Below are 25,834 nucleotides of genomic sequence, written 5' to 3'. Positions count from 1 at the left end.
AGAACTGAGACTTCAAAACTGTGACAGCATGCTGATGTTAAAGCAAACAGCTCTGCCTTCCTGCAGGGTAGTGATTATTTTACCCCTGTATTTGGCACTGGTGTAGGCGCTGGAATACTACTTCTCCTTTTGGTCCAGTAATACAGAAAAGTTAACTGAAAAACTGGAAATCACCAGAGAACAGTTAGGAGGAGGAAGAAAGGACTGGAAAAGTAACAGCTTACAAAGTTCAAGCTTGAAGATGAATGTAAGAGGAGTCTTGATCATGATGTATTAATACCTACAGTGGACCAGAAATCTTGTAATAAAGGGATTTTCAATTTATCAGTCTACCAGATGAGGATACAATGAATGGAAAAATGAAGCTAAGAAATTAGTACCACAATTAAGTCACATGTGAATGAGAAAGACAACTATGGGAACAATTTACCAATTATTTGATGGATGCTTCATCATTTTTATTTTTAATCAAAACTAAATGCTTTTATGAAGACAGTTCTCTCACCCTAAATAGCTGATGGTGGCCTTAACCTATAAAATGTTTATATCTGTATTTATTTGTTAAGCAAGAATGTTATCCTGCCATCATTTAACTTGGTTTTGCTACTAAATTAGAAAACAAAGCAGGCCCATAGTCCATGTGGACGAGAGATTGGATTTTTACTTTTTCTGCTTAAAACATAGTTTACAAGTATAAGTCATGCTCAGTGAACATGGGCTTTCCCTCTGTCGTGAGCTGACAAAATGAAGTAGCGTGGATTACAAGATACTAGGTTAAGCATCAGTCTTCTTGACATAAAGTCAAACTGAATCTATGCTGAATCATTTATTTGGAAATAAGATCCAATTACCTTAAATCGGTCATTCGAGACTAACAGAGCAATAAAGGGCACTGTATTTGTTGATGTATTTGACCCTGACGTTCCAGTCATGTCAAAACACGTGTGCACTATACTTCTAGCTTAATTCACATCGCACAGTGCCCTCCCAAATGCTGTGCTCAGAACAGATGATAAAAGGGCTGTCGGTACTCCAAACATCAGAAATTGCTGATCTAAAGCAGAAAATTACTTCTGAATTTTGAATTGATGGAATATTAACAATTGTTTTGACCTGTAGAGTATGACTGTCACCAAAATCAGTATAATCAGGTCTTTTTCTTAACTGAGGGGTTTTTAATGTTTAAATGTTGCCCAAAGAATGAAGGGAAAAAGACCATTAGGAAAAGCATTAAATTCTTTTACAGTTCTAATCCTCAAGTAAGCATAGAGCCAAAATAAATGAATGATGTGTAGCTCCTATTTTCTCAAATTGTTTATTACGCTCCAGATCAATAATGTATGGCCCATTCTGACACAGTCAAATAGAAATGCAGCAAAATGTGTTGCTGGAGAGGAACTGCCTTGCATATAGCTGCTTAGGTGAGTTTTTCAGGAGTGGTGGTCCCCAGTATCTTAGCACTGATGATATTATACATGAAATCAAAATAAAAGATGAAAGTCCATATTTGATCCCTTGTTTGACTTCTCTTTACAACTTTAAGACCGACTTAGGAATTTCAAAGGAGAAATGCAGATCTGCACTGAATACCTTTCTTTAAAACCTTTCTTTAAAACCACATTTTCTTATGTATATTAGTAATACTACCTTACCATGATACAGATTATTAATGTGACATATTCAAAGGGCAGCTTCCACGCCATCACATTTGGGGGGGGGGGGCTTACATTTAATTAGCTTTGATTATTTGTGTTGCAACCATTTCACTGGACTAATTATGCACTTGTATTTTTAAGAAAACATTTACATTAGAATTTTTCATAGTAGAGCTGTTTCTAGTGCAAAATCTACTTTTGAGAACCAAATCTGGGGGTATGTTTGTCTACTTGTGAAGAGGGAGGTAACACAGGTAAGCAAAACAAAAGCAGGAAGGAAGAAAAATTGAACAAATCAGGATAAAAGAAACCTCGCAGACTAGAACTATGTTACTGCGTCTTAAATGTAGTAGCATAATCGGGAGCTGTAAATCATAAATTGTAAGCAATAATCTTGTCTGTACTGAGGGTGCAGTGAGGCAAATGAGAAAACTCACTAGGCCAGAATATGGAAATTTACTAAAGCACCTGAGGTGCCCAGAGAGCACAGTCATCACATTTTAGCACACCGCTCCTTCAGACTTTTTCATCCCCCGGGGTACTGCAACTCCTGTTAGAAAGCTTCCACATGGCAACACAGAGGCAGGGTAGAAAGCAGCAATGTTCACTGTTCATCTGCAACATTGGATATATTGAAACAGCCATTTCTCTGGATCATGTCATTACATATTTTGTTTCCAGATCATGTCACAGAGCACAAGAGACAAGTATCTTCAGAGTCGCCAGGTACGCTGCAAAGCAGTACGATAGACAGGAAAAATAACCATCGAACAGCTCCGTCCCATGGCTCAAAGGTGCTGTGAGAATAGGCAGAAGCATTCTCCCCCCCCCCCCCCCCCCCCCCCCCCGCCAAGAGAAGCAAGTGGAGCACCACAGAGGTGACAGTCCATGTCGCACCTCAGGACCCCATCCTCAAGGGTGCTCTCCTTGGCATGACTTCAGTGGAAGTTGCTATTGCCCAGCACCTCCACGAGTTACTGCACTTCACCCTCAGCTACCCGAGCTCCAGTCTCGGCACGGCCACACCTATGAAATGCCACAAATGTAACACCGGGGGTGGGGGGGAACCCCAGCAACCCCGAGCACCGCCAGTGCCATGACTTTGTGTCTGCGAGGCTTCACCACCCCTTGCCCCAGGTCTGGTGGTTTCTGGCACTCTTTACTGCTCCCCCACGGACACCGCCGTCACTTCTGCACACTTTCCTTCGTGTTTTAGTGTTGGGAAAGAGAAAAAAAAAAAAAGAAGAAGAAGAAATGCCGTGAAAAGACGAAGAGTTCTACATTTTTGTGAGGCGACACTGCGCGCAAAGCACGGGGCGACCCTGGGTCAAGCGCAGGGTGAGGCCGCCGCTCGCCCGGGCGCCGTGGCGGTACAGAGGGCTCCACCGCTACCGGGCCGGTAGCCTCCACTGGCAACCGCCGCCGACGGCTTCCCGGCCTGGGCTTTGTGGCCGGACGCACGACCGGGCCTGCAAGGCGAGCACCGACCGTTACAGGCCCTCCGGGAAACGCGCAGCGCGGGCGTGAGGGACGCCACCCGCCGGGGCACGGGGGAGGGGCCGGCGACGGGGCCTGGGCCCTGCCCCTCCCCGCTCCCCCCACCGCCCCGTGACTCGGCGGGGCCACGCCCCCCGCCCTCTGGCCCCGCCGTACCCCGCCGAGGAGGGGGCCGGGCCCCTTTTTTTGACCCTTGCCCGTTTCCGTATCGCGCGCCTGCGCGGCGGAACTCGCGGCCCATGGAGCAGAGCGCGGCGGCGGCTGTGTGGCGGCTCCGCGCGACCGGCGGCCACCGGGACCGGGACCGGGGCCACCCGGCGGCGCGGGATGACGGCGACGGCGACACGGGCGGGAAGAAGCGGGGCGGGCGGCGGCGGCGGCAGCTGCCGCCGCCGCCGCTGCCCGAGGGGCGGGGGGCGCCGCTGGTGCTGCTGTACCTGCTGGGGCTGCGGGCGCTGGTGCACGTCTCGCACCGGCAGCTGCTGAGCCAGCCGTCCGCCGCCGGGCCCCGCGAGTTCAGCGCCCCCCGCGCCAGGTACGGCAAGGGCGGGGGCGGGCTGCCCCTCCTGGCGGGGCCGTGGAGGACGCGGCGGAGAGCCCCGGGGCGCGCCCCTGCCGCGCCAGCCGGCGGGCAGAGTCCGCCCGCTGTGAGTCCCGGGGCGGCGGTAGCCGCGGGTGCCGTTTGCTTCCCGCAGGGAGCCCCGGCCGGACGCTCGCCGCGGCGGCCCGGCCCGGCCCTGCCTCCGGGCGGGCGGGGGTCCCGGCTCGGCGGCGTCCCGTTAGAGGTGTCGGCGCAGCGGGTGGGAGTCCGGCGGGCTGGCTGAGGCTGAGCCGGTGCGGGCCTCTCCCGTCAGCTGCTGGGTTACCGTCCTTCGCGGAACGCTGGGGTCTTCCCCTGCCCTCGGCGAGAGCGCGGAGCCCGCTCGGGCACTCGCGGAACATAGGTGAGAATGTTGTGAGGGCTCCAGGTCTCGTACTGGCTGCCCCTTAGCGGTGCCCTTTGGGGCTGACCGAACAGCGCGTGCTCTCGTTGTATTATGAAGGGCTGGGCGTAGGGGAAAGTTTCTTTGCAGATTCTTAGTTGGTGTAAATCTTGCTAAGAGTGTGCTTATTCAGGAGTGATTCTTCAGCTTCTCTGTTTACCCTTTTGTTTCTTTTTGCGTTGATATGTTCAAGACAGGAAACCGGTAGTTTGGTTTATTATTGTGATAGGTAGGATGAGGAGCCCTGAGTAAAGATCAGTACTGTATGCCCGTTACCGTAATGATCTTTGGCATCTTGACTACAGTGATCTCCAGATGGCTTTAGTCTCTTCCACTTCCTGTCAGTTTTGAAATACGACAATGTACAAAAACGTTACCGCTGTAGATAAGTTGCCTACTAAATGTTGAACGTGTTGATGCTGAATGTGTAATTTGTCTCTTACAGGGGGTATCTTGACAACATAACGGCAATTGGGCCCAGAACAGTTGGAAGTCCAGAAAATGAAGTTCTTGCAGTTAACTACCTCTTAGAACAAATTCAGGCAATAGAAAGAGAAAGCACAGATGCTCACAAGATATCTGTAGACATACAGAGGCCCACCGGCTCCTTCAGTATTGACTTTTTAGGAGGCTTTACTAGTTACTATGCAAATATAACCAATGTCATAGTGAAGCTGGAACCCCGAAATGGAGCTGAGCATGCAGTGTTATCCAATTGTCACTTTGATTCCGTACCGAATACCCCAGGTAGGTCCACATGTTCATTCTGTTTTTCTGTATATTACATGAGCCCCAGAGCTTGGCTCGCTGTCTTCTCGTATCAAGCAGCATTATAGCCACATGCTAGAATACTGCATGTGTCAACTCGTCTGCTTGATTTCCATGAGATTCAGTATTTAGAGTGACAGGTTGGTCCTATGAAAGTCAGGATTTCACTCTTACTTTCTGGTAGGCAGCAAATTAAAGATACTATATTTAGATTTCTAGAAAGTTTGGTTATATCTGACTTCCTTGTAATTCACTGCTTACGCATATGGTTCGTGTGCTGCTTCCACCTGTTGTTCAGGTCTTTCCATACTTCTGTAGTGATTTAATCCTGGCTTTCCTTTCACAGGATGCTTTGTGCCAGAGAATGTTCCCACTCCCACTAACCAGTCTGTGTTTTCCCCTCCCTTTGCGGGTATTGTACTTTATATCAAATTTTTAGTGTTATATCCTTAAGCGATGCCAATTTTTTTTTTTCTTTCTGCATTCAAAGCTTCTGCCTCAAAAGACTGTAGTGATCAAAGATTAAGGTACTGTTGCCGTGGTAGTGTGTACATCTCTCTCGCTGCTACTTTCACCGTCACTGTTGCGTAGTCTCTTATTCTTGTCCCTCTGCATTTTTATAAACCTAATCATGTTAAATAATTATTGCAGCAAGGGTGTAAACAGCTTTGTAAATACATGGTTTTAACAGTGCCAGGAAGGTAGGGAACTGAAAACTGCAGGAAAACATTCATTGCAACACTCAGCTACAGGTGTGTGTGTGCCTGTCATTGCGGTTGAATAATACCTACAGATTTCAGTCACTAACAGCACAGCTTTTACTGAAGTTTCTTCACTTACACCCCACGTGGTATTTTATTTTGGGGGGTAAACCTTCTGTTCTTGAGCACATGCAAATAGCCTTCATTATTGAGAAAACAGTTGGGTATTGGGTAGAGAAACAAAAACTTGCTGTACTCTTTGTGCCTCTTTTCTGTCAATAGATAGTATACAGAACTTCTCTTTCTCCTCAGTCATGTTTAGGCAAGATGAGTCTCCAAATGAAGCTTAATAACCGCATGGTTATTATACATGCTCTGTGATTTAGGAACTTCAGAGATGCTAATTACTGTATTTATAGTCTAAATATGGCTCCCTAGACTTAGAGTACTTCACAGGCATAATACAATGATTATTGAAAACTGCCTTTAAAGTGATGCCCGAGGTAAATTGTGTGTATGTTTCTATGGGTTGTAACACAGGATTATGTTTACATCAATTACTTTCTTTATAGTTACTCTCACAGTAAAATATTTCACCCACCTTGCACAGAGGTGCCAAAAAATTTTAGGGATTTTTATAGGATTGTACAGAAATCTGTGGAGGAGCTAGAAATCGGCCTGTATGCTTGCCTTTATTCAGAAAGCAGCCTAGCCCTTTACCACAACAGTGAGGAACTGCTCTGTGTTTTGTTGTCTTAGTGTGAAACTTGCACATAACCTAAGCAACAACCTTTTGTTTTCTATTCTTCTGTATTTCTGTAAGTTATTTGTTTACATTTTTTTTGATTTTCAAAAATGTGTTATTTAACCAGAATCATCAGGACTCAGTGGTTAATGAGTAATATAGTTGAAAATCAGATAATAAAACATAATCTGCTGTTGATGCTTATGCATATGAAATGAGTAAAGTAAAACTCAGTAAACCATTAGAGCTTCAGTGTTAGAAAGCTTGAGTTCCTTGTGAAGGAAAAACACAGTAAATTTCTAAAACATGTCTCTTGTTCTAATGGTACTAATTTTTACGGCCTATTTGATTCTTTTCTAATAAACTTGAAAGCAGAAACATCCTTAAAATTATCATCGCAGATATAGCTGATAACATGGTTTTATTATTAATCTCCCATCGGTTTTGCCGTATATGAAGTATTTGAGGATGATAACTTTCTCTTTGAGCTTGTGTCATAGTCTATGGCTACATGGCTGCTTTACTCAGATGTAAATCTGTATGTTTGTTGAAGCCAATAACTTGTTTTTCTTAGCTTCACAGCAAGGCAGATAAGTGATTAGTCTCGCTGAAAACTATAATCGCTTGTCTGCTGAGTTCTCAACACAGCATAAATTAGATAAAAGAACTCAGTGTGGCCAAGAGTAGACTACTGATAAATTCGGGTGGCAATATAATCAGGGCTTTAAATCAGATGTTTGGTGGGGGCTTTTTGGAAAGCTTTTGGCAGAACAAGTAATTAATTTCTGAGAAATAGATCAGAGAACAGTGTATTGGAAAGATTTTGGTTTTATTTATTTATTCTAAAGTACTTCCATACAATAAGCTAAGGCTAAAATTTAGACTGAGATTTGTATGGGGAATATGCCCTTTTCATGGAAGGGGCAGATATGTCTAAATTCTGCCAAGTTACAAGCTTTGGAAAAGCTGGGGTTTTATGTGTAAATTAAACAGTTTTAGCAGCTAACAAGTCTGTCCTAATTGCGTGCTGAGGCCTGACCACACTGTCGTCATCTCAATGTACATCAGCATTATATATGCAACCCAGGCCTGAAGGAATGAGATTAAATTTCTCTGTTTGCTTCTAAATGTTATTGATTAGAGTGGGGTAGGGAGATGCTACAGCTTGCACCAAAGTGAGGGACATGGAGCAATGGGTGACCTTGGCTGAAAGATGGGTGCTTAATCAAGATAAAAAAAGTGGTGGGGCATGGGAGGAGGTGTGAGGAAGTGAGAGTAAGTCTAGAATAGTGTTGGATGAGGAACTCGAAGAGAACAGACTACTGAGCTCAGAGCAAAAGGGGTTTTCTGCAAATAAAGAAGGGTGGTAGAAAGCATCTGGTCATGAAAATACTGTATTATTATGTATACTTTCATTTTAAGAATGTGTAAAGGTGTGAATTCTGGTGTTTCGTTTGCTTTACTTTGCAGTCTTGGCCTTGTGTTACTTTGAGGTTTTGTCCACTTATTGAATGCATTGTAACAGCGTAGAATGCTTTAGGGAGACTTGTGTGGGAATGTTTATTTTTTTAAATTTGAGTATGCTGTAAGTGAAAATTAATTCCTTCTTTATTTGTATTGTTCTTAGAAAAATAGATAATGATCACTTTGCTTGCTTAGTAACCTAGTTAGTCTGCTTTGCTTGAGCAGTAGTATTGGATCTGGTATCTTGTACTTCACTTGCTCAACTTTTGAGCATTATTTTTCTGTCTGTCATTGCTTTTAACTAGTATAGACACAGGGTACAAGCAGTAGCAGAAAATGTACGAAAGCTTGGCATAATTGTACCTCAGATTATCTTCTCTGGTCTTTGTTGCAGTTCTGTGTGTTTGTTGTAAGCCATACTATTCTGCTGATTATTTTAAGGTGCCAGTGATGATGCTGTTAGCTGTGCAGTGATGCTTGAAATACTCAACACACTTTCAAAATCATCAGAGCCCCTGCAGCATGCTGTCATATTCTTATTTAATGGTGCAGAAGAAAATATTTTGCAGGTGAGAATATGCCAGAATTACAAAATATATCTCAAAGCTGTGTATTAAGACTCTGGCAAAGCAAAGAGTAACTGCAGATATGGCTTGTATTTAATCTGTTGAAATACAGTTAAATGCCAGTCTTAACATTCTGAGGAAAATGTATTTGATTTCAAAGGGAAAAATATACTTATATTAAGAATATTGTCCATATTAATTTAATTAGAAGACTTGGATTTTCTGCATCTGTTTGTGTTGTAAGTGATCTGGCTGCCTTGTCCAATCTTGAGTTATGATCATATGTGATGGAAAATAACATTTAGGCTGGTCTGGAAGATATTTGACCTACATTTTTTTTTGTTTTCCCATCAAGGCTAGTCATGGCTTCATTACACAACATGAGTGGGCCAAGTCAATTAGAGCTTTTATTAACCTGGAGGCAGCAGGTGTAGGAGGAAAAGAACTTGTTTTTCAAACAGGTATGAGCTTGCAATGTGTCCAGTTTCTACACTAGGATAATTTGATAATAAACAATGTAGACTTGAAGGAGTATTGAAAGTGACTCATAAGCAACAGACAGGAGAACCTCTGTGCCTCTCTCCCAGCCCTGTGTGGCAAATAAGTTGCTCTCCATCTTTATATACTTGTAGGCTAAAGCACTGCCACAGAAGTTGCCTCGTAGGTGGGAAGCCTGTGTAGAACAGAATTACAGAAGTTGTATTTACCTTTTACATCAAGGTAGTAAGGAGAAAAACAGATTTGGATATCTTGTATGTCTTGCATACTTATATTTCATATGCTTTATTTAATTTTCACAGCAGCTCTTTCAAAATCTATGCAGGGAGTTGTTGGCATTAGAACTCCATCTGCTGCTCAGGAAGCAGCAAAACTTCTGCGTTTTGTAGGCTACAGTTAAACTTCTGCTCCATCCTAGTTGGACTGCAGGCTTCCATCTACTGCTGGAGCCGCTTAATTGTTTACTTGCACTGAATGCTTTAGTGGAGAGACTTTTCTCTAAACAACAATTTTGAGGTGTGATACATAGATGATAAATTGGAAACTCTGCCAAAGGTTGTGACTTCTTCATTAGTGCTGGGTCTTTTTTGAGAGATGGCTTATATACTCTGCCAATGAACACTCCAGGTATCAGTGCTTTCCACCCCACACCCCAAGTGTAACTGATTCTTTCTCTCAAGTATGAGTCATTCAGCTGACACAAATGCAGTTAGTATATACCCTGTGGGGCAACAGAGTTAAAACTCTAGTAGTTCCTTTGCATTATTTATTTGTTACCGTAAAGATAGATACCGTCACTGAAGTTCAAAAAGTGGTTATTGTGGAATTTCTGCTCATCTTTTCTTAGGACCTGAGAATCCTTGGTTGGTACAAGCATACGTAGTTGCAGCCAAACATCCCTTTGCCTCTGTGGTGGCACAGGAAATATTTCAGAGTGGCATTATCCCAGCAGATACAGACTTCCGTATCTACAGGGACTTTGGCAATGTTCCAGGTATGTTATCACAAGGCATGTCAATGTGCATTATGCAGCCATTTATCTTAAGTTTATAACAAGGAGACCTTTCTATAGTTCACTATGTGAACGTCCTCAAATTTGGTTTGTCTTTCAGTTTGGGAGCAAATTTTCCTGCTTTTTTGCTGAGGCAAGAGCCTTTAGATTTGGTTTGTCATGTAGGTTATTAAGGATTTTTTTTTGGAGACTGTTGTTTTCCAGAAAGAAACTACATGGTAGAAAAGTTTCCTCAAAATCAGGAAAACACTGCATGAATTAACAGTATGCTGTTAAATATTCTGTTTTGAAACATTTTGGTAATGGTGCCAATAACCTGCTTGCAAGAATTAAATGTCTGTACCTAATGGATAAACCATAATCATCTTTTTTAAAGACAGAAATGTAGTAATTAATGCATTTTTGTTACTTTTTTTTTTGTCATAATCAAACAGGACAGCAGTTACTGGTTTTGCTAATCTGTTTACAGTTTGCTATCCATTCTGCAGAGAATGACCAGTGGGGAAAAAATGTGGTACACACAATGCAAACACAATTCAAAGGAGTGTAGACTTCTGTAAAATCCTTGCTGTCTGGCACAGGTGGTCATTGGAGTCACTTTCAAGAAAAGTGATATTTCTGAATTGATTATTGGAACAAAACATGTTGGTATATTCTGAACTGTTCCAAAGTGTGCTTCTAGCTTGAAAATAAAGCAGCTGATTTTGTACAATGTGTTCTTTATTTGTTCAGAATTGTACCTGGATCATAAATGAATTCTCACTGAACTCTGTTTTTTCTAGACAAATAGAAATAGAACAATTGAGTTAAAAGAAGTAGTTTGTTCCTCGTTGTCTACTGGTAGAATTGAGGAGTGATTTGTTAAACCTCTGCAAAACTGTGGGGATTCAGATTGCAGACAGCAGCTTTTTGCATGTGCAGCTGAGGTGGTGTGTGTTTGGGATACACTGAATGTATAACTGATTTTGTAGAAAACCTTTTTTTTTGTAAATATTTTTGTTTGTTTTTACAAATTAGTTGGACTTATAATTTAAGAGTTCTCAGACTGGCTAGTTGAAAAGCTGTTTACAAGTTAGATGTAAAAAGAACATACCTGGTATTTTGAGAAGGTGTTCATATAGTTTGAAAGTGCTGCTTTTACTTACTTTACAGTGTGGATCTCTATTTACTAGTAAATGTTTGGAAAGCACCTTGTGCATCTTTTCTGAAGCTGAGATGATTAAGAATTTTCATGTGTTTCTCCAGTAGAGATGAGTTTGTGTACAGATGTCATGCAAATCAATACATTAGAAAGGACAGATATTTTAAAATGTTTTAAAGTGTTCTTTTTTAAATACATGTGTGTTGTGGTTTAAGCCCACACAGCAACTTGTCACCATGCAGCTGCTCACTCACTCTATTCCCCACCCCCACCCCGCCCCCACTTCAATGGGATGGAGAAGAGAATCAAAAAAAAAAGTAAAACTCATTGATTGAGATAAGAACAATTTAACAACCAAAGTAAAATAAAATGTAATATTACTAATAAAAAATATAATAATAATTGTAATAGAAAGGAAATAACACAGAAAAACACTCCAAGAAAAGACAGGTGATGCACAATGCAATTGCTCACCACCTGTGGATTGCTGCTTGGGCATTGGTCAGTAGGTGGTGAGCAATTGCATTGTGCATCACTTGTCCTGGGGTTTTTTTTTGTTTTGTTTTGTTTGGGGGTTTTTTTGTTACATTCCTTTGCATTATTATTATTATTGTTGTTGTTGTTAGTATTGTTAGTATTACATTTTATTTTACTTTAGTTATTAAATCATTCTTAACCAACGGTTTATTTTTTCTTTCTGATTCTCCTCCCCATCCCACTGGGTGGAGGGGGAGTGAGCAAGTGGCTACGTGGGGCCTAGTTGCTGGCTGGGCTTAAAGCACGACAACATGGAATCCTTGTTAGTCTTCCTTCTACAAAGCAGACTATTTTGTTCATTTTTAAGGATAGTGAGTGGGCTACAAAGTAGAACAATGTTTTTGGTGAAAGATATCTGAGGCTTTCACATGTTTTGAGGTTTTAGGTTTACGTAATTTCAAACATGCTTTTTCTCTCTCTGTAGGAATAGACTTGGCTTTTATTGAAAATGGCTATATTTATCATACAGAATATGACACATCAGACAGAATTTTAACAGATTCCATTCAGAGAGCAGGTTGGTATTTCAAGAATTTGGTAATTTACTGAAGAGCAGTGTTGTAGCTGCTTTTTCATTTTGCTGTAAGACTACCATCGCAAGAAATTCGTAATTTTAATTACACATTTAGAACATGCTAGACATGTTCTAAAGAACAAAGAATTAACTGAATGCATGTCTTTCAAATACAAAGGAAGTATTTTGTCAACTTGAGAAGAAAAACTTTATCAGCATCCAGTGATGTTCATTTGAAAGTAACTGTGGAATCTAGTTAAGGTTATAATCTAGCCGTTGATACCTGATTGTTTAGTGTTCTGTGTTTGTTTTCTCTCAGTAAGTCCCCTTATTGATTCATGTTCATCATGAGAAATTTATGGTTATGTTGGTGGCATAGTGACTGATCTGCCAACAGAGTTTTTCTCTTGTAGAATATATCTCAGTCAAATTTCTGTGGTAGCACACAGACTGTGGATAAACAGGATTTATTTTCTACTAACAGGTTGTGCTCATAGCAGGCTATTTGACATACTGCAGTAAAGAAAATTACAGTAAGACCTTTAGTTTTGCAGGAAGAATTAACGTAATCCTAAATGCCTGCAGGATTTTGACCATTTCCCTGATTAAGCTTATACAGAAGCCAGCTTAGATGACCAACATGAATAAGAGTTTTAAATGCTTTCTTGTGCCAATGCAGTTGCAAGACAGTAACACTTCTAAATTCCTGTTGGACAGGTGATTGTACTGGTCATGGTAGTTACATAGAACATCTCTTGCTAAACATATCACAGCTAAAAAAAAAAAAAAAGACAAACTTTTTGGCCAGTAAGCACTTTTACGCATCAAGCAAAAGCAAAATGAAAGTTGAGAACAATTGTTTCGATTACATGTGTTTTGGCTGTACTGGGAGAAAGGAAAAGGTTGTTGATACCTGTAGGCCACAAAGGAAAATAATCTCCTTGTCTCCTACCTTAAAGTCATCTAGGGAAAGAAAGGCACATCATGCACAGTCACTGAAACATGGAGGTGTTACTAGTGGCAAGGAGAAGAGGATTAAGTTAGGAAATTACAAACTCATCTATGGGTTAGTCTTGAAGTCCGGTGCCTTAATATCAGACCTGAAGAAGGGCTTATGGGCTGGAAGCTTGATTACTCCCTTCATTGCAACAGTGTTTAAATACATGAAGCTTCCCAAGTATACTTATTTTAGTGACAGCTGTATAGATTAACTCATGAAAATAGTATGCTGTGCATACCATGGAATACCTATTTCAGAATCATCAGTTGTATATTCATGTCTTTGAGGATATTTCAATACAGTTTTATTTTTAAGAACACTTGTATTTTAAAGAATGCTGTGTACTAATTCATCAACCCTGATGTAGTTATGTATCTGCTTTTTTTAATAGGTGACAATATTCTAGGTGTCCTAAAATACCTAGCAACATCAGATAAGTTGGCTAAATCTTTTGAGTATCGACATGGAAATGTTGTGTTCTTTGATGTACTTGGTTTATTTGTCCTGGCTTATCCTGCTCGTGTTGGCACCATCATGAACTATATTACAGCAGCAATTGCTTTTCTTTATTTAAGCAAGAAAGTATTACAGCCCAAAACTAGAGGTAAGCCTAGTTGTTAAAAAAAAAAAAAAATCAATCATATTACTCTTTAATGAACAGCAGTTAGTAGATGGAGAAGTATTCAGATGATTAAGGCATCTTTTTAGATAAACTTCAGAAATAAATTTTAGGTGTGCAGCATAACATAGGAGATGCTTTGTGTTTTTTAAATCAACTGTGAATAATTCTGATGAAGATAGATTGTAATAGGCCTAGATGTCTAGCATTTATGAATCATGATTACATCTCTTATGCTTTCATGAAAAGTAAATCATTTAAAGATCTAAAAATGGAAAACAAACACCAAAACTTTCTTAGTATCTATATAAACTCATTGTTCTGGTAGCACAGGTAGGGCTTCAGAGTTCCTTCTTTAACACCTGTCCATAGGCAGGAGCAAATAAGTAAACAACAAATGGGAAAAAGACAGCAAAGCTTAAGAAAGGGTGTAAAACAACTTAAATCTTCTAGTTAGACCTTTTAGGGTATGTGTAGGAGCATACCTCTCTAAAAAAAAAAAAATCAAACAAAAAAAACCTGCCAACCTGCCTCCCCCACCCCACCCCAAAATACAGCAAACTTTTTCTGGAGTAAGAAAGTTACAAGAAAAGCTAGTCCAACTTTTTTTTTTTTGAGACGTGGCTCCACTGGTGCCCTAGAGAAATTTTTACTATCGGGAACATGGTAATCTGCAAAATACACTATTACTCTGGGAATAAATCTTGCAGCAGGGAAGACTGCAAAAAGACTTGCAAAGAAATAGGCTAAGTGATTTAGACTATGCTGTTAAGAAATCTTCAGAGTGGACTCCTCATGCAATTTTACTTTGGTCATTAAAGCAATTATACAGTGGGGTAAACTACAGTCTTGGTGATAGTCTGGAGTAGAATACATGACTGTTGAATCAATCTTCTTTCTTCTTCATAGCTATTCATAACCTGAAGAAATTCTCTACTGCATTCGGCGTAACACTGATAAGTTGGGTCTGCACACTGGTGACAGTCCTTATAGTGGCAGTGTTCATCTCTGTCATTGGACGATCTCTTTCTTGGTACACCCATTTCTATGTTTCCGTGTTTCTGTATGGCACTGCAGCTGCAGCTAATCTTGTTCTTGTGCATACACTAGCCAAGAAGTTCTTCCTCAAGGTAAGCTTGACTTCATTGCTAATGTTGAAGGGTAATGTAGTGTTTAATCTGTGGAAGACTTAATTTTTTAGTTGATTAAAAAGATGCAAAAGGTTTTCTGTATTGGACAGAAGTATTTAAAATGTTGCTGTAAAAATTGCTACATCTAAGCGTGGGGATGGCTCTACTAAATCAGAGAGTTAAGAGCTTTGTGATTTAAGGCTTTCTCCTTGCTAATGACCTTCAGGAGCTGCTTCAGAAAAAAGGGCAAAAACCTGGTAGAATACAGTGTAAGGTACTGTTTCTTTCTCTATCTGCACCTTGCCTTCCTGCCATCACTTCAGTGATAAGCGCGCAGAGCAACAGCTGGAGAATTTAGGGGTTTTGATACTTTTCAATGTTTTTGATGATAATTACAGAATCTACATATATACTGGAACGTTCTTTGAATCTTACCACATTGTTGCCTCTGAATGTACTTCCATGACAGGTTCCCTAAATTTAATAGTTTATTTTGGTACAGTACCTCCTTATGTATCTTTTAGTATTTTTATTCTTTACTTATTCTGATTTATCATTTACATTTTGTTGTGAAACTTGGAATTCCAGTTCTCTCTGTTTTATTCTGTTCTTTTATTATGCATGTTTTGGTGATGTCATTTGTATTTCTAACATTCTAAGCAAATAATACGATTTTTTTTCAGGTGGTTCATTTGAGAGCTTTTTTTCTTACATCTGTCAGAATTTCTAGTTCTGTCGTGCCCTCTTCCAATACAGTAATCTGTGCTGTACAGAGCTTTCTAAATGAAGCTGTTGTAAAAATTTTGAGTGGTCATCCATCCTTCTATGATCATTCTGATTGTTAGTTGTTTTGACCACAGCTGGAGATGGAACAGAGCTCTTGATAGTCCATGCTCTTTTCTACAACAGGTAAAGGTCATTTAGGCCCCTGCAAGGCTCGGTGAGGATTCGGTGGTGTTACCTTTCCATTGCTGTCATTCGTCATGATTACTGTCTATCTACCTTTTTTGCTTAGAATTCTTTTTTATGGACTAACCAACGTGATTCTACTTGCGTAGTAATGGCATAATTGTAGCTCACAACAGTCCCATATGTTTAGATGATAGTTTAATGATTTTATATTAAAAACAAATAGGGCTGTGAGGTTGTGCCTTGAGGTATCTGACAGATGATGCTCTTCCAGGGCAGAAGCTGACTGCTTGAGCCTGTTAGGTTTAGGTTTTAGGCGCAGTAGTATTCAGTTGTTCAGCTTGCTGTTACTTATCTTCTCTGCCATTTGTACAAGCTTTGGGCAAGAGAATTTAGGAAACATAAGATGTCAGCCAAATCCAGCTTCATCCTTGGATGTGAAGAAGTTTTAAGAATTTACTGAAATTTGATTGTATGGAAAGTTTGGGTGGATCCATCATGTCATTACCTGGAAGTGTTTTTTTTAAATTGTTTGGGGGAGGGGAATGTTAACTGGTATATATATATGGTGGTGTCCTTTTGTGGAAAAGATGAGCCAATTATAAAAGAGATGTGATATTCCCATTTTCTAGTCTTTTGGAAGAGTTGATGGGAGACCATACTTTGATAACAGTTCAGCCGTTCCAGGCCCTGGATTTACTTCTTGCTTGCTGATTGTCTGATCAGATCAACCAACTTGATGTCATGAGTCTCTTAATTTTCTTGCATGCTGCAGTTTGCAATACACCATACAGTTTATGCTGCCTCTGTAACTTACATTGTACTTAAAGAGTTGCATAAAAATTTTGGAAGCTAATCTCTTTCTTGGCTATCACAGGCAATGCCTTGGTGTTTTCTGTTGTGAATTAATAAGCTTTTTGTTTTGAAGTAGGTTTGGCAACTCATATGTTTCTTCCCCCCCCTTTTTTTCTTTTTTTTTTCCTACTCAGCCTGAAACTGAACTACACGCTTTTTGATAGCCGTTGTTCACGCAAGCAGTTGTTCTTGCTGCTAGCAGGTTTCACAGTTAAGAATCTTGCACTACAAACACTGTAGCATTGCCCATGTAACCTAAAAAAAGCCCACAAAACCAAATTACATTTTTGAAGGTTAAACTTCCTTCCTTTTTGAAAAGGTATCTAGTATTACCTGACCCATGACAGTGACAGCTGTGGACTAGTAACTGAGCTTGTATAAGAAGTGTATCAACAGGTACTGTTCAAAAACAGGCTTAGAATTGCAGGAGATACAGATAATTTTTTCACACATAAGTACTACATAACTTTTTTATATACTTCACAAATACCAATGCTTTTTATAAAAAGGCCTTATTTGCCTGTGTACCTGAAACATTAGCCTTCCATCTTCTTAGTGTTGTAATTTGTACATTCCCTTCCTCCCTTCACCCCAGCCCCTGTAATCTCTTTTTGAAGCTATGTCAGAGCAGATGTAAAAAATGAAAAAAAAAAAAAGTATACTGTCATGGATAACTCTAAATGGTAAGAAAATGGTGAGATGATGCTTGTCAAAATTGTTTTGTCCAGGGAAAACAATTATATACAAGAAATAAGGATTTTTTCTGTGTGTTATCATGAGATGTGATACATGGAATATGCTCAGTAATGAGTGTATTTGCTTTTTTTGTTACAGAATATGAATGAGCAGTACCTGGGAGATATTTTTTTTGATGCCTCATTGATGATTTGGTCTATAACATTGACTGTGGTTACTCAGATGGGCCTTTGTTCAGCATTCATTTGCACGTTATGGGTAGCATTTCCTTTACTTGCTAAACTGATGATCCATAAAGAATTCAGCCAAAAAGGTATGAATTTTGAGGGGGGAGGTTGTATTCCAAAACCTCTGCCCCTACTATTGGATATTGAATGTTTTCCTCCAAACTGTTGTTTAAGCAAAAGAAATCCCAAACTTCGAATCTGAATAGTCAAAGTAACCATGTGACGTTTTTGTAACAAGGAAAGGTGTTCATGAACTAAGGACAGTTTGAAAGTATGGAGAAGCTCTTCAAAAAAAAAAAAAAAAACAAACAACAAAAAAACCTGAAAAACTTACTGTGTCTCAAGCTAAAAAGAACAATACTATGTGAGGTTATTCAGTGATCAGATACTTTGATGGACAGTAAAGGTTGTTAAAAAATACTGTAATATTTAAACAGTGTTTGGAACAGAACACCTGTTTAAATTTTTTTTTGTAATACAAGAATTGTTTTGGGGTGTTTTTGGAAGAGTTACATTGGCATTGGCCATGTAAAATGAGATCCCCTTTTTATATCCGTGTAAGGGGTGAGGACCAGTATTGTGTATGGGACCTTGCAGCAGTATATGGATATATTAGTAAAGCTGTGTGTTTATGTCCTTTTAAGCTTTTACGATTTTTTTGTCTTTTGTTTTTTTGTGTCCCTTATAGGTGCCACAATGAAGTTTGTCATGGTGTACATGCTCGGAATGTTTGTTCCGTATCTGTATATGATGTATCTTAGTTGGACTGTATTTGAAATGTTTACACCTATTATGGGACGAAGTGGTTCCGAAATTCTACCAGATGTGGTGTTGGCAGGATTTATTGTGGTCATCACTATGATTCTGTCATCCTATTTTGTAAGTAGAATTTGTAAATGTTTAAAACATTTAAACTTTCTCTAGAGTTTAGAATCAATGTTTTTCTAAATTAATACTTGAAGTTAATGATCATTTGACAATATCTTAAGTGTTAAGGGAAACTTATAGGAAACATGTCAAAGATTCCATGTTTTGTGTTAGTCAAAGAAAAGTCATTGAAATGGGTTACAAAGATATATCTGCTCTATGATGATGTAGTAAAGATTGGTGTAAAATATGCAATTTAATGCTGGAGTTTGAACAGATATTCATTTCAGGTGAAGTATAGTATGTAGCTGAACAATACATATACTACACTTAAGAAAATTTCTTGGAGGTTTTTTTTTGTCTGCTGCCCTTGCCACAAAGGTTCTGAGTTTTTGTTGGCAGATGTTTTAAAAAACAGGAAACCATTGAAAGCTCCAGGAAGTACTCACGTTATTCATTTTGGTTATAAATACTGAGATTACTAAGAAATGTCTTGTGTCAGGTAGTACTTCCAATGGTATATTTTTAATGTACTTTCAGTTCCGTAGCTGGATTTTAGAGTTATACGAGTAGCGTCATATTTCTTAAATCTTGCAGTTTTATAACTGGGCTGTCTTTTTATTCTCTAGATTAACTTCATTTACCTTGTCAAAAGTACAAAAACGACGCTAATAACTCTAACTGCTGTGTTTGTAGTCACTCTGATTCTCGTTTGTAGTGGAATCTTCTTTCCTTACAGTTCTGATGCGGCTAATCCAAAGCCTAAGCGAGTCTTTCTCCAGGTAAGAAAAGCCTTGCATATCATATTGCCTCTGTTGGTTGCAAGAGTGTTTGTTTTTTTCAAAGCTTAACCCCCCACCCCACCTGCCCTCAAAAGAATAACCTTCCCTTTCTTGCTTGGTTTGAAAGCTCTAACAATTATTCCTGGATTTGAAAGAATTGCTAATGTTTCCCATGGTCAATCTCTGTGTTCAGGTTATCTGTCAGAGGAGCAGGCTTTTTTTAGGGGGTTTGAAGTGGGAGAGTTGAGTAAGCAATGATAATTTAAAAAGTGAATGTGATAGGAGATGAGCGAATACTTACAGGCACAGTCATCTTTTGAACATAGGTATTTTTATGGTATGTTTCTTTTATCTGAGTAATTCTCTCTATATATTCATAAATACTCAGAGATGTGTTCAGTGCGTACTGAAAATTGAGTAGACCTTAAGGATTGACACGGAGATATTTCAGAATCACTTCTGACTCTTCTGAACTGCGCAGGCTCCATCATCTTTCTCTGTGTCTTTTTCCTCCCCCCCCCCCCCCCCCCCCCTCTAGCACACGAGTAGAAGATTTCATGATGTAGATGGAAATGTGGTTAAAAGTGACTCTGGTATATGGATTAATGGATTTGATTATAATGGGATATCTCACATAACTCCCCATGTACCTGAAATCAACGACACCATTAGAACTGCATGCGAGGAGCACGCTCCTTTCTGTGGCCTTCCTTGGATTCTGCCAGTGCATTTCATGTTCCGGTTGGTGTGAACACAGCTTCACTTGAGCGCTTACTGCCAAAGCACATTGGTCATTTATGCAATCTTGCTTATGTAAGGGAAGAAAAAGTAAGGCTAATCTTGGTCTAAAAGTAAATAATCCTTCCACTTCAGAAGACACACAAACTTCTGTCTAGGTGCAGTGTCTTCTGCCAGAATCTCTGCAAGAGATTGCTGGGTCTGCTGCAGGAGCTGTAGAAGTTGATGTGTGGAAAATCAATGTCAGCACCAGTGGAAAAAAAGGTGAAGGGGGCAGCCTTCCAAAGGGCAATTCAGAGTAGGAGTATGTATGTCTCTTCCCTTCTTCCCTGCCTCACCCCAGCTGACAGCAGAGGAAGTCTAAAGTAGCTGGTCTCCATGGAAGATAACAAGCTGCTGTGACTATTTCTCATACCCCAAGAATCTTCTGAGCAAAAAGTGTAGCAATTTGAAGAGGCAAATATTTTTACTTATTTTACTGTTTTGTAAATTAAGGCGGATGAAGGTAATGAACATAGAGGTGACTGTTTTTCTATTAATATGCACTTTAAATATTTGTCTGGCCATAAGATGCTAATTTTACCTGCCTTCTGCTAAGGTCAGTAACTTTTGAATATTTCATTTAGTAAGCACACAGTCAGCTATGCTGTACAAAAACTTCTTGGCTTCTCATATTTAGTACCTCTGAGTGTTGCATTGAGAATATGTTAAAAAGTTTGGGGTTTTGGTTTTGTTTTTTTCAACAGGAAAAACTGGTATCTTCCTGCTCCAGAAATTTTTCCAAGAAGCCCCCTTCACTTTAAAGTTCTGTCCAAGGAGCTGATGCCTTGGAACTCTGTGAGGTTAAGCTTTGAAGTATCTGGTGAGTGACTGAAGCTTCTGGTTTGTGATTTGTGTTTATTTTTATGCCGATAACAAATCAGGTTTTGACTCCAGTACTGCAGGTTCTAATGCCATTCCCAAGATAGTGAGCTTTGTGAGATTAGCATGAATTAATTCAGTTTCATAACACGCTAGAAGCTGTGGGTGTTGTGTTACAGTTGTTATTTGGGGTACTGATAACCTTGTCTATTTTGAGTAAGCCTTGATCTTTTTATACCAAGTCCTTTCTTAAAGTCGATTTTATAGCTCTGTCCCTCTCCTACATCATCATCTCATTTATCTCACCACTTAGAAATAATTGAAGCTTCTTCTGTACACAAGACAATTGCATCATGTTGTGAAAGACAGCAATAGTAATACATAGATAACATGCTACTACACAGGAAAATAGATGGTTCTTCTACCTCCACCTGTTGATACATCTAGATACATATCCCTGTCTCTGCAGGTCCAAGTCACATGTCTCTCTATGTTCGGCCACATGAAGGGTCGGTTCTGTCCACCTGGTCTCTCGGGGATGGTATACCAGTTGCTAGCTTAGGAGGAGACTATTTTGTGTTTTACTCCCATGGGCTGCAGGCTACACCGTGGCACTTCTGGGTAGAACTGACAGTGAGTATGCTGCTGCTGGAAATGCAGCAATCCCTTGGTCTGCCCTCTTGTCACCATTTCTGCGTTCTTATGTGAAAAATGTTATAATAACTTTCTTAAGCTTTGCTTTATTTGACAGATCCTAATTCTAGCTTCCCTCTTTTAATTTCTCCCTCAGCTTTATATATCAGCTCACATATATTTTTGATGCTTAGTCCACTAACTTGCCAAACAGCCAAAGGGAGAATATTTTCCGTGTCTCCGTGGTCTTAGGTTGTAAGTTTGGATTTCTCTGATCTTAATCTTATAGTTCTTGAAGTTTTATCTTTATTACTGTTATTTCAGAGTTCTTTTTCCTATTGTGAGTAGTTTCCTTTTGATGTATTTTGTTTGGTTGGTTTGGGGAAATTAGAGGGAGTCCTTGGTGGGAAACCTACCTGTCTTGAAGCTGAATAGAGTTGTAAAAGCTTTGTTTTCTAAATTTTCTTGTACATTATTTTCAGTTGGAAGCAAGGCTTCCAGCATTGCTGTTCCAGTGGGATTTATGACTTCCCTACTCTGTTAACTTGCCAGTGAAGAACTTTTTGCAGATCTATATGTTTTTTTATTACAGGTTTAACAGTGTCTTATTCTTTGAGTAAATATTACAAAAACCTTTGAAAGTTCAGGAAGTCCCTTGTTTCTTCCTGGATCAGGCAATGTAAACACTTAACCAAATAATTCTCTGAGGGTATTTGATAAAGGCAGACAGGAATCTGCAGTGTGATGAGCTTTGCAAGATTGATAGTGGCAAAGCTAGGCAGAAAAGCCTTTTCATCCTAAGGATCACAATAGAAGGATCAGTATAAATACTGTGTTGGAGTCCATGTCTTGATTTGTCAGCAAAATTAACAGATACAAACTTTGAAGTTGGAGCACATGCAAGCTATGTAATGTCAGAGGCACTGTGACCTGAATACCTAGTTGCAAGTTCAATTCATATTGAACTCATCATGTAATCAGACTGGTATGTTTGAAGACAGGAAGTGTTTTAACATATAGGACAAAAAGCTGCAGAATGAAGTTTGTTGCATAGATATCAAGTCTGTAGAAAAGTATATCTGGATTGATCTTATGTTTAAAAGCCATAAACAGTTATAAAGACTGTGTCGCCCTTTTCTCACTTTCAGGCCCCAGAAAAGCATTCTGATGGAATAGTCTCCCTCGCCATAGCAGCACATTACTTTTTTGGGGAAGATCAAAAGTCACCTCAACTCTATGCCTTACTGGAGAGGTTTCCAAACTGGACGTTTTCTTCTGGTTGGTCCTGCACTTATGACCTTTTTGTCTTTTAATGTTGACAGTAATGCAGCGCTAATAGGGTAATCTGTCTGATGCAGAATGCTGTTATAGCAAACACTTTCTAACAAGATGCCAGAGACTTTCACAAGAATTTAAAGTACTTTGGTGACAAATGGTGTTTCTTTGGCAGTTTGACTATTTAAAGACTACTGCTGTCTTGGGGATATGACTTCGTGTCAACATGAATGCAGTTCACCTTGGTTCTTCCACTGAAATGGCAGTTTCACTAGTGGGTTTCTTAAAAGGAAAACTGCATTTGACAAGGTAATGTTAGCATATTATGCCAATTGTAATGAAAGGGCCTCGTGAACTTATTTTGATATTATGTAAAATACAACTGTACTTCACGCACACGTGGGGACTATCACCTACCAATCCTATCCGTCCTATTAAAGTAAGACCTTCAGCTAAAGGATGCTTGTTCACGTGGTAGGGGGGCAGAGGTGGCAAAGTCCTAAACATTACTTTTGTCACTGGATGAAGTCACTGAAGCTATGCTGCTTGTGTAGGTTGCATTCCCAGTCCTTGGCAAATGTACAATGCAGAAAAATCGGTATTATGATGGAATGTGGTAACTATTTATCTAGATTATCTTCTCCAAATAATATGTTGCTGTTAAACTTAGTTCCTACCCTTTTGCCTGTCTCCTCAGTGTTACAACTTGAGTGGGTAAGTTTGACCTAACCATCGTATTGTGTTTTTTTTCCTGTTGGGATCTTTCAGTATCAGCATGTAAGCATGGGACTTGCTCTCTTGTATGTAAGAGTGCTAAGTCCCCGCTCCTTTATGTGGATGTCTTGTAATTAACCTACTTTATGCTTCAAGTTATCTTCTAATTTGTTAGAATTGGCTAATTTTTGGTATCTCCTCTGGAGAGACTTTTGGTAATGTGACGGTATTGCACGTCGCTAATACATTTAACTGTTTCTTAAAGTACAGTTTGCTTTCCATAAGGAAAAATACCAGGAAGAGTCATCTTTAAAAAGATCTCTAATATTTCTTGATTGCTCTTATTTCCATAGGATGGGTTTTGTAAATGACTGAGAGTGCTTTAAAATATCTTCCAGTTTTAATTGACAAGCTTTGAGTTCAGAAGACACTGATCTCTTTGTTTTTTTTTTAATAATCCCAGGGGTTTTTAAGTGCAGTGTAATATTTAATGTTAGTTTCTGAAATTCAAAGAACTCTCTGTACCTGGAGAAAATTCATACTTTTTTCCAAACAATGTATAAAACATTGTGACATGAATACTATGCTACAAATTTTACAGATCAGTATTTTGTTCATCTCATGAGTATTGCCAACATTGCATGCAAAGCAGATTTTGTGCATGCATCATCATTTTAAGTAAAAACATGCTAGTACTCGGAAGTTTGCAGGGCATGTGAAAGAAAATCTTGTGACTCTAATCTGTGTGAGCTGTGATGGACAGCAGCTCCCTGATTGGGTATTTTTCCTTCAAATTGTTCTGTAGTTGTGGATGAAAGTGGCAAGAACCAGTTTCATTTGTTGCAAGGTACATTTGTGAAGACTGTCAACTGGCTCATGGACTAGAGTAAGAGGTTTAATTACTGTAATCATAATGAACTGTCCATCAGTATCTTAAAACCAGTGAGTCTTTCTACATTAACATGTGCATTAATCATCACTTGCTTGATTGTATCTGATTTGAAACTACAATCCCTGTATTACACATTTACTATTTTTAAAAAAGTGCTATTAATGATATGAAAAATGGAGGTTTAGTTCATAACTCTTGTGTCTTGAATCTCAGCAAATGTTTTGGACTGTACTCTAGCTGATGTACAGCTAGTTAACTAAAGCTGTGCTGATATTTACTGTCTTCCTCAGTTTTGATTTTTATTTTGTGTTTTGCCTCTGATTTAAAGCTTTGAAAAAGTACTATGTGAAGAATTTGTAGTGGGAGCCAAAAATATAAAAATGCCTGTTAGAAATGTCTGAAACTTCAGTGAAGCAATAACTTTTGCTAACTCAGGATTTAGCCTTTATTAAATAATTTAATTATGAGGGATGTCTGGTTTGTTATAAATTTCTGTCTTTGTAAATAAAAGCAAAAATCAGTGAAACTTGATTTTCAGCATGATTAAAGGCATATTTGAGTTGTTTTTATTCATTGCACTTTGTTTTATTTAAGCTTGGGGTAGATATACTTTTAAGTGATGCTGGAGTTAGACAGCTAGCATTAGAGCTACGTGGAAGATAATGCATGGCCGAAGACTGTAAAAATTGTTAAAATGAGGGCCCTGGCTGGTTGCCTGGAGAGGAAGGTTCTTCCTGAAACAAGATGTGGTCTGGAAGTCACTGGTAGCAAACCTAAGTACTCTTTGCAAAACTGACAGCTGAGAGCAAATTTATTGTTGATCACAGGTAGAAAAACAGGATGGAAAATTTTGCTGTTTCAGTGTCTGTCTACTTCCCTATTCAGTACAAGCAGATTAGTCTTTTACTGTGGTTTATTAATTCTCATAAAAATTGTGTGTCTTACTCTGAAATATATGATAAGCAAGCAGCTGGTAATTTTAAGGATAGAAGGGCATGGGAGTAGAAAAACTATTCTTAGTGGGGGGCAGTCAGCAGCCAGCTGATTGGAATTACCCTATGTTCATCTGAAACAATTTGCATGCACAGGCTTTTCTAAATTGCTTTACTCTTCCTTAATGCTAGAGTTCTTCCCTGACTTTTGATGGCTTTGAGAATCTATTATGTTCTCTATTAACATACATAGTACTTTGTTTCATATCTGTAGATGAAAGAGCTTCAGAAATAAGCACTTTATCAATTTAAGCATGTGGTTGCAAAGCAGGCCTGTACCCGTTGTGGTTATACAACCTAATGCAGCATTAGAGCGTCACTGTACCTTCAGATTGCCTGTCAAGTAGAAGCAGACTGTTGAGCTGAGTGGAGCTATTCTCTGTTAGCAAGACCCGTCTTTAATGTCTGTTCATTTTAGGTTGCGTTGCAAGCCTGTTGGAAAAACACTAATCAAATAGACAAGATCTAACAAGTCTATACAGAGCTAATTGTAGCATATGGGACATAGCTGCTGAAGAGTTTGCCTGCATGGTAATGCTGTTCACTACTTTTTTCCTCGAGGG

The 25,834-nt window shown here is 39.4% G+C and overlaps 1 protein-coding gene across 2 annotated transcripts; it reads left to right on the top strand.

Moving 5' to 3' along the window:
- Positions 1-3,354: 3,354 nt before the first annotated feature.
- ERMP1 (endoplasmic reticulum metallopeptidase 1) lies at positions 3,355-24,848 on the top strand. Of its 2 annotated transcripts, XM_069777242.1 has the most exons (15): positions 3,357-3,687; positions 4,581-4,882; positions 8,255-8,382; positions 8,735-8,840; positions 9,725-9,871; positions 11,992-12,084; positions 13,473-13,685; positions 14,610-14,830; positions 17,429-17,603; positions 18,206-18,396; positions 19,014-19,166; positions 19,705-19,907; positions 20,651-20,766; positions 21,235-21,398; positions 22,547-24,848. In XM_069777242.1, the coding sequence occupies exons 1-15, from the start codon at positions 3,392-3,394 to the stop codon at positions 22,709-22,711; spliced, it is 2,673 nt and encodes an 890-aa protein (XP_069633343.1). In that variant the 5' UTR covers positions 3,357-3,391; the 3' UTR covers positions 22,712-24,848. The 2 variants fall into 2 exon arrangements, with proteins under 2 accessions (XP_069633344.1, XP_069633343.1); XM_069777243.1 differs by lacking the exon at positions 11,992-12,084 and having other exon boundaries at positions 3,355-3,687.
- Positions 24,849-25,834: the final 986 nt, after the last annotated feature.

Source organism: Haliaeetus albicilla, chromosome Z, assembly GCF_947461875.1.
Source record: "Haliaeetus albicilla chromosome Z, bHalAlb1.1, whole genome shotgun sequence".
NCBI lineage: Eukaryota > Metazoa > Chordata > Aves > Accipitriformes > Accipitridae > Haliaeetus > Haliaeetus albicilla.
The sequence above is the reverse complement of the archived record's forward strand: the minus strand, read 5'-3'. Positions and strand labels throughout refer to the sequence as shown.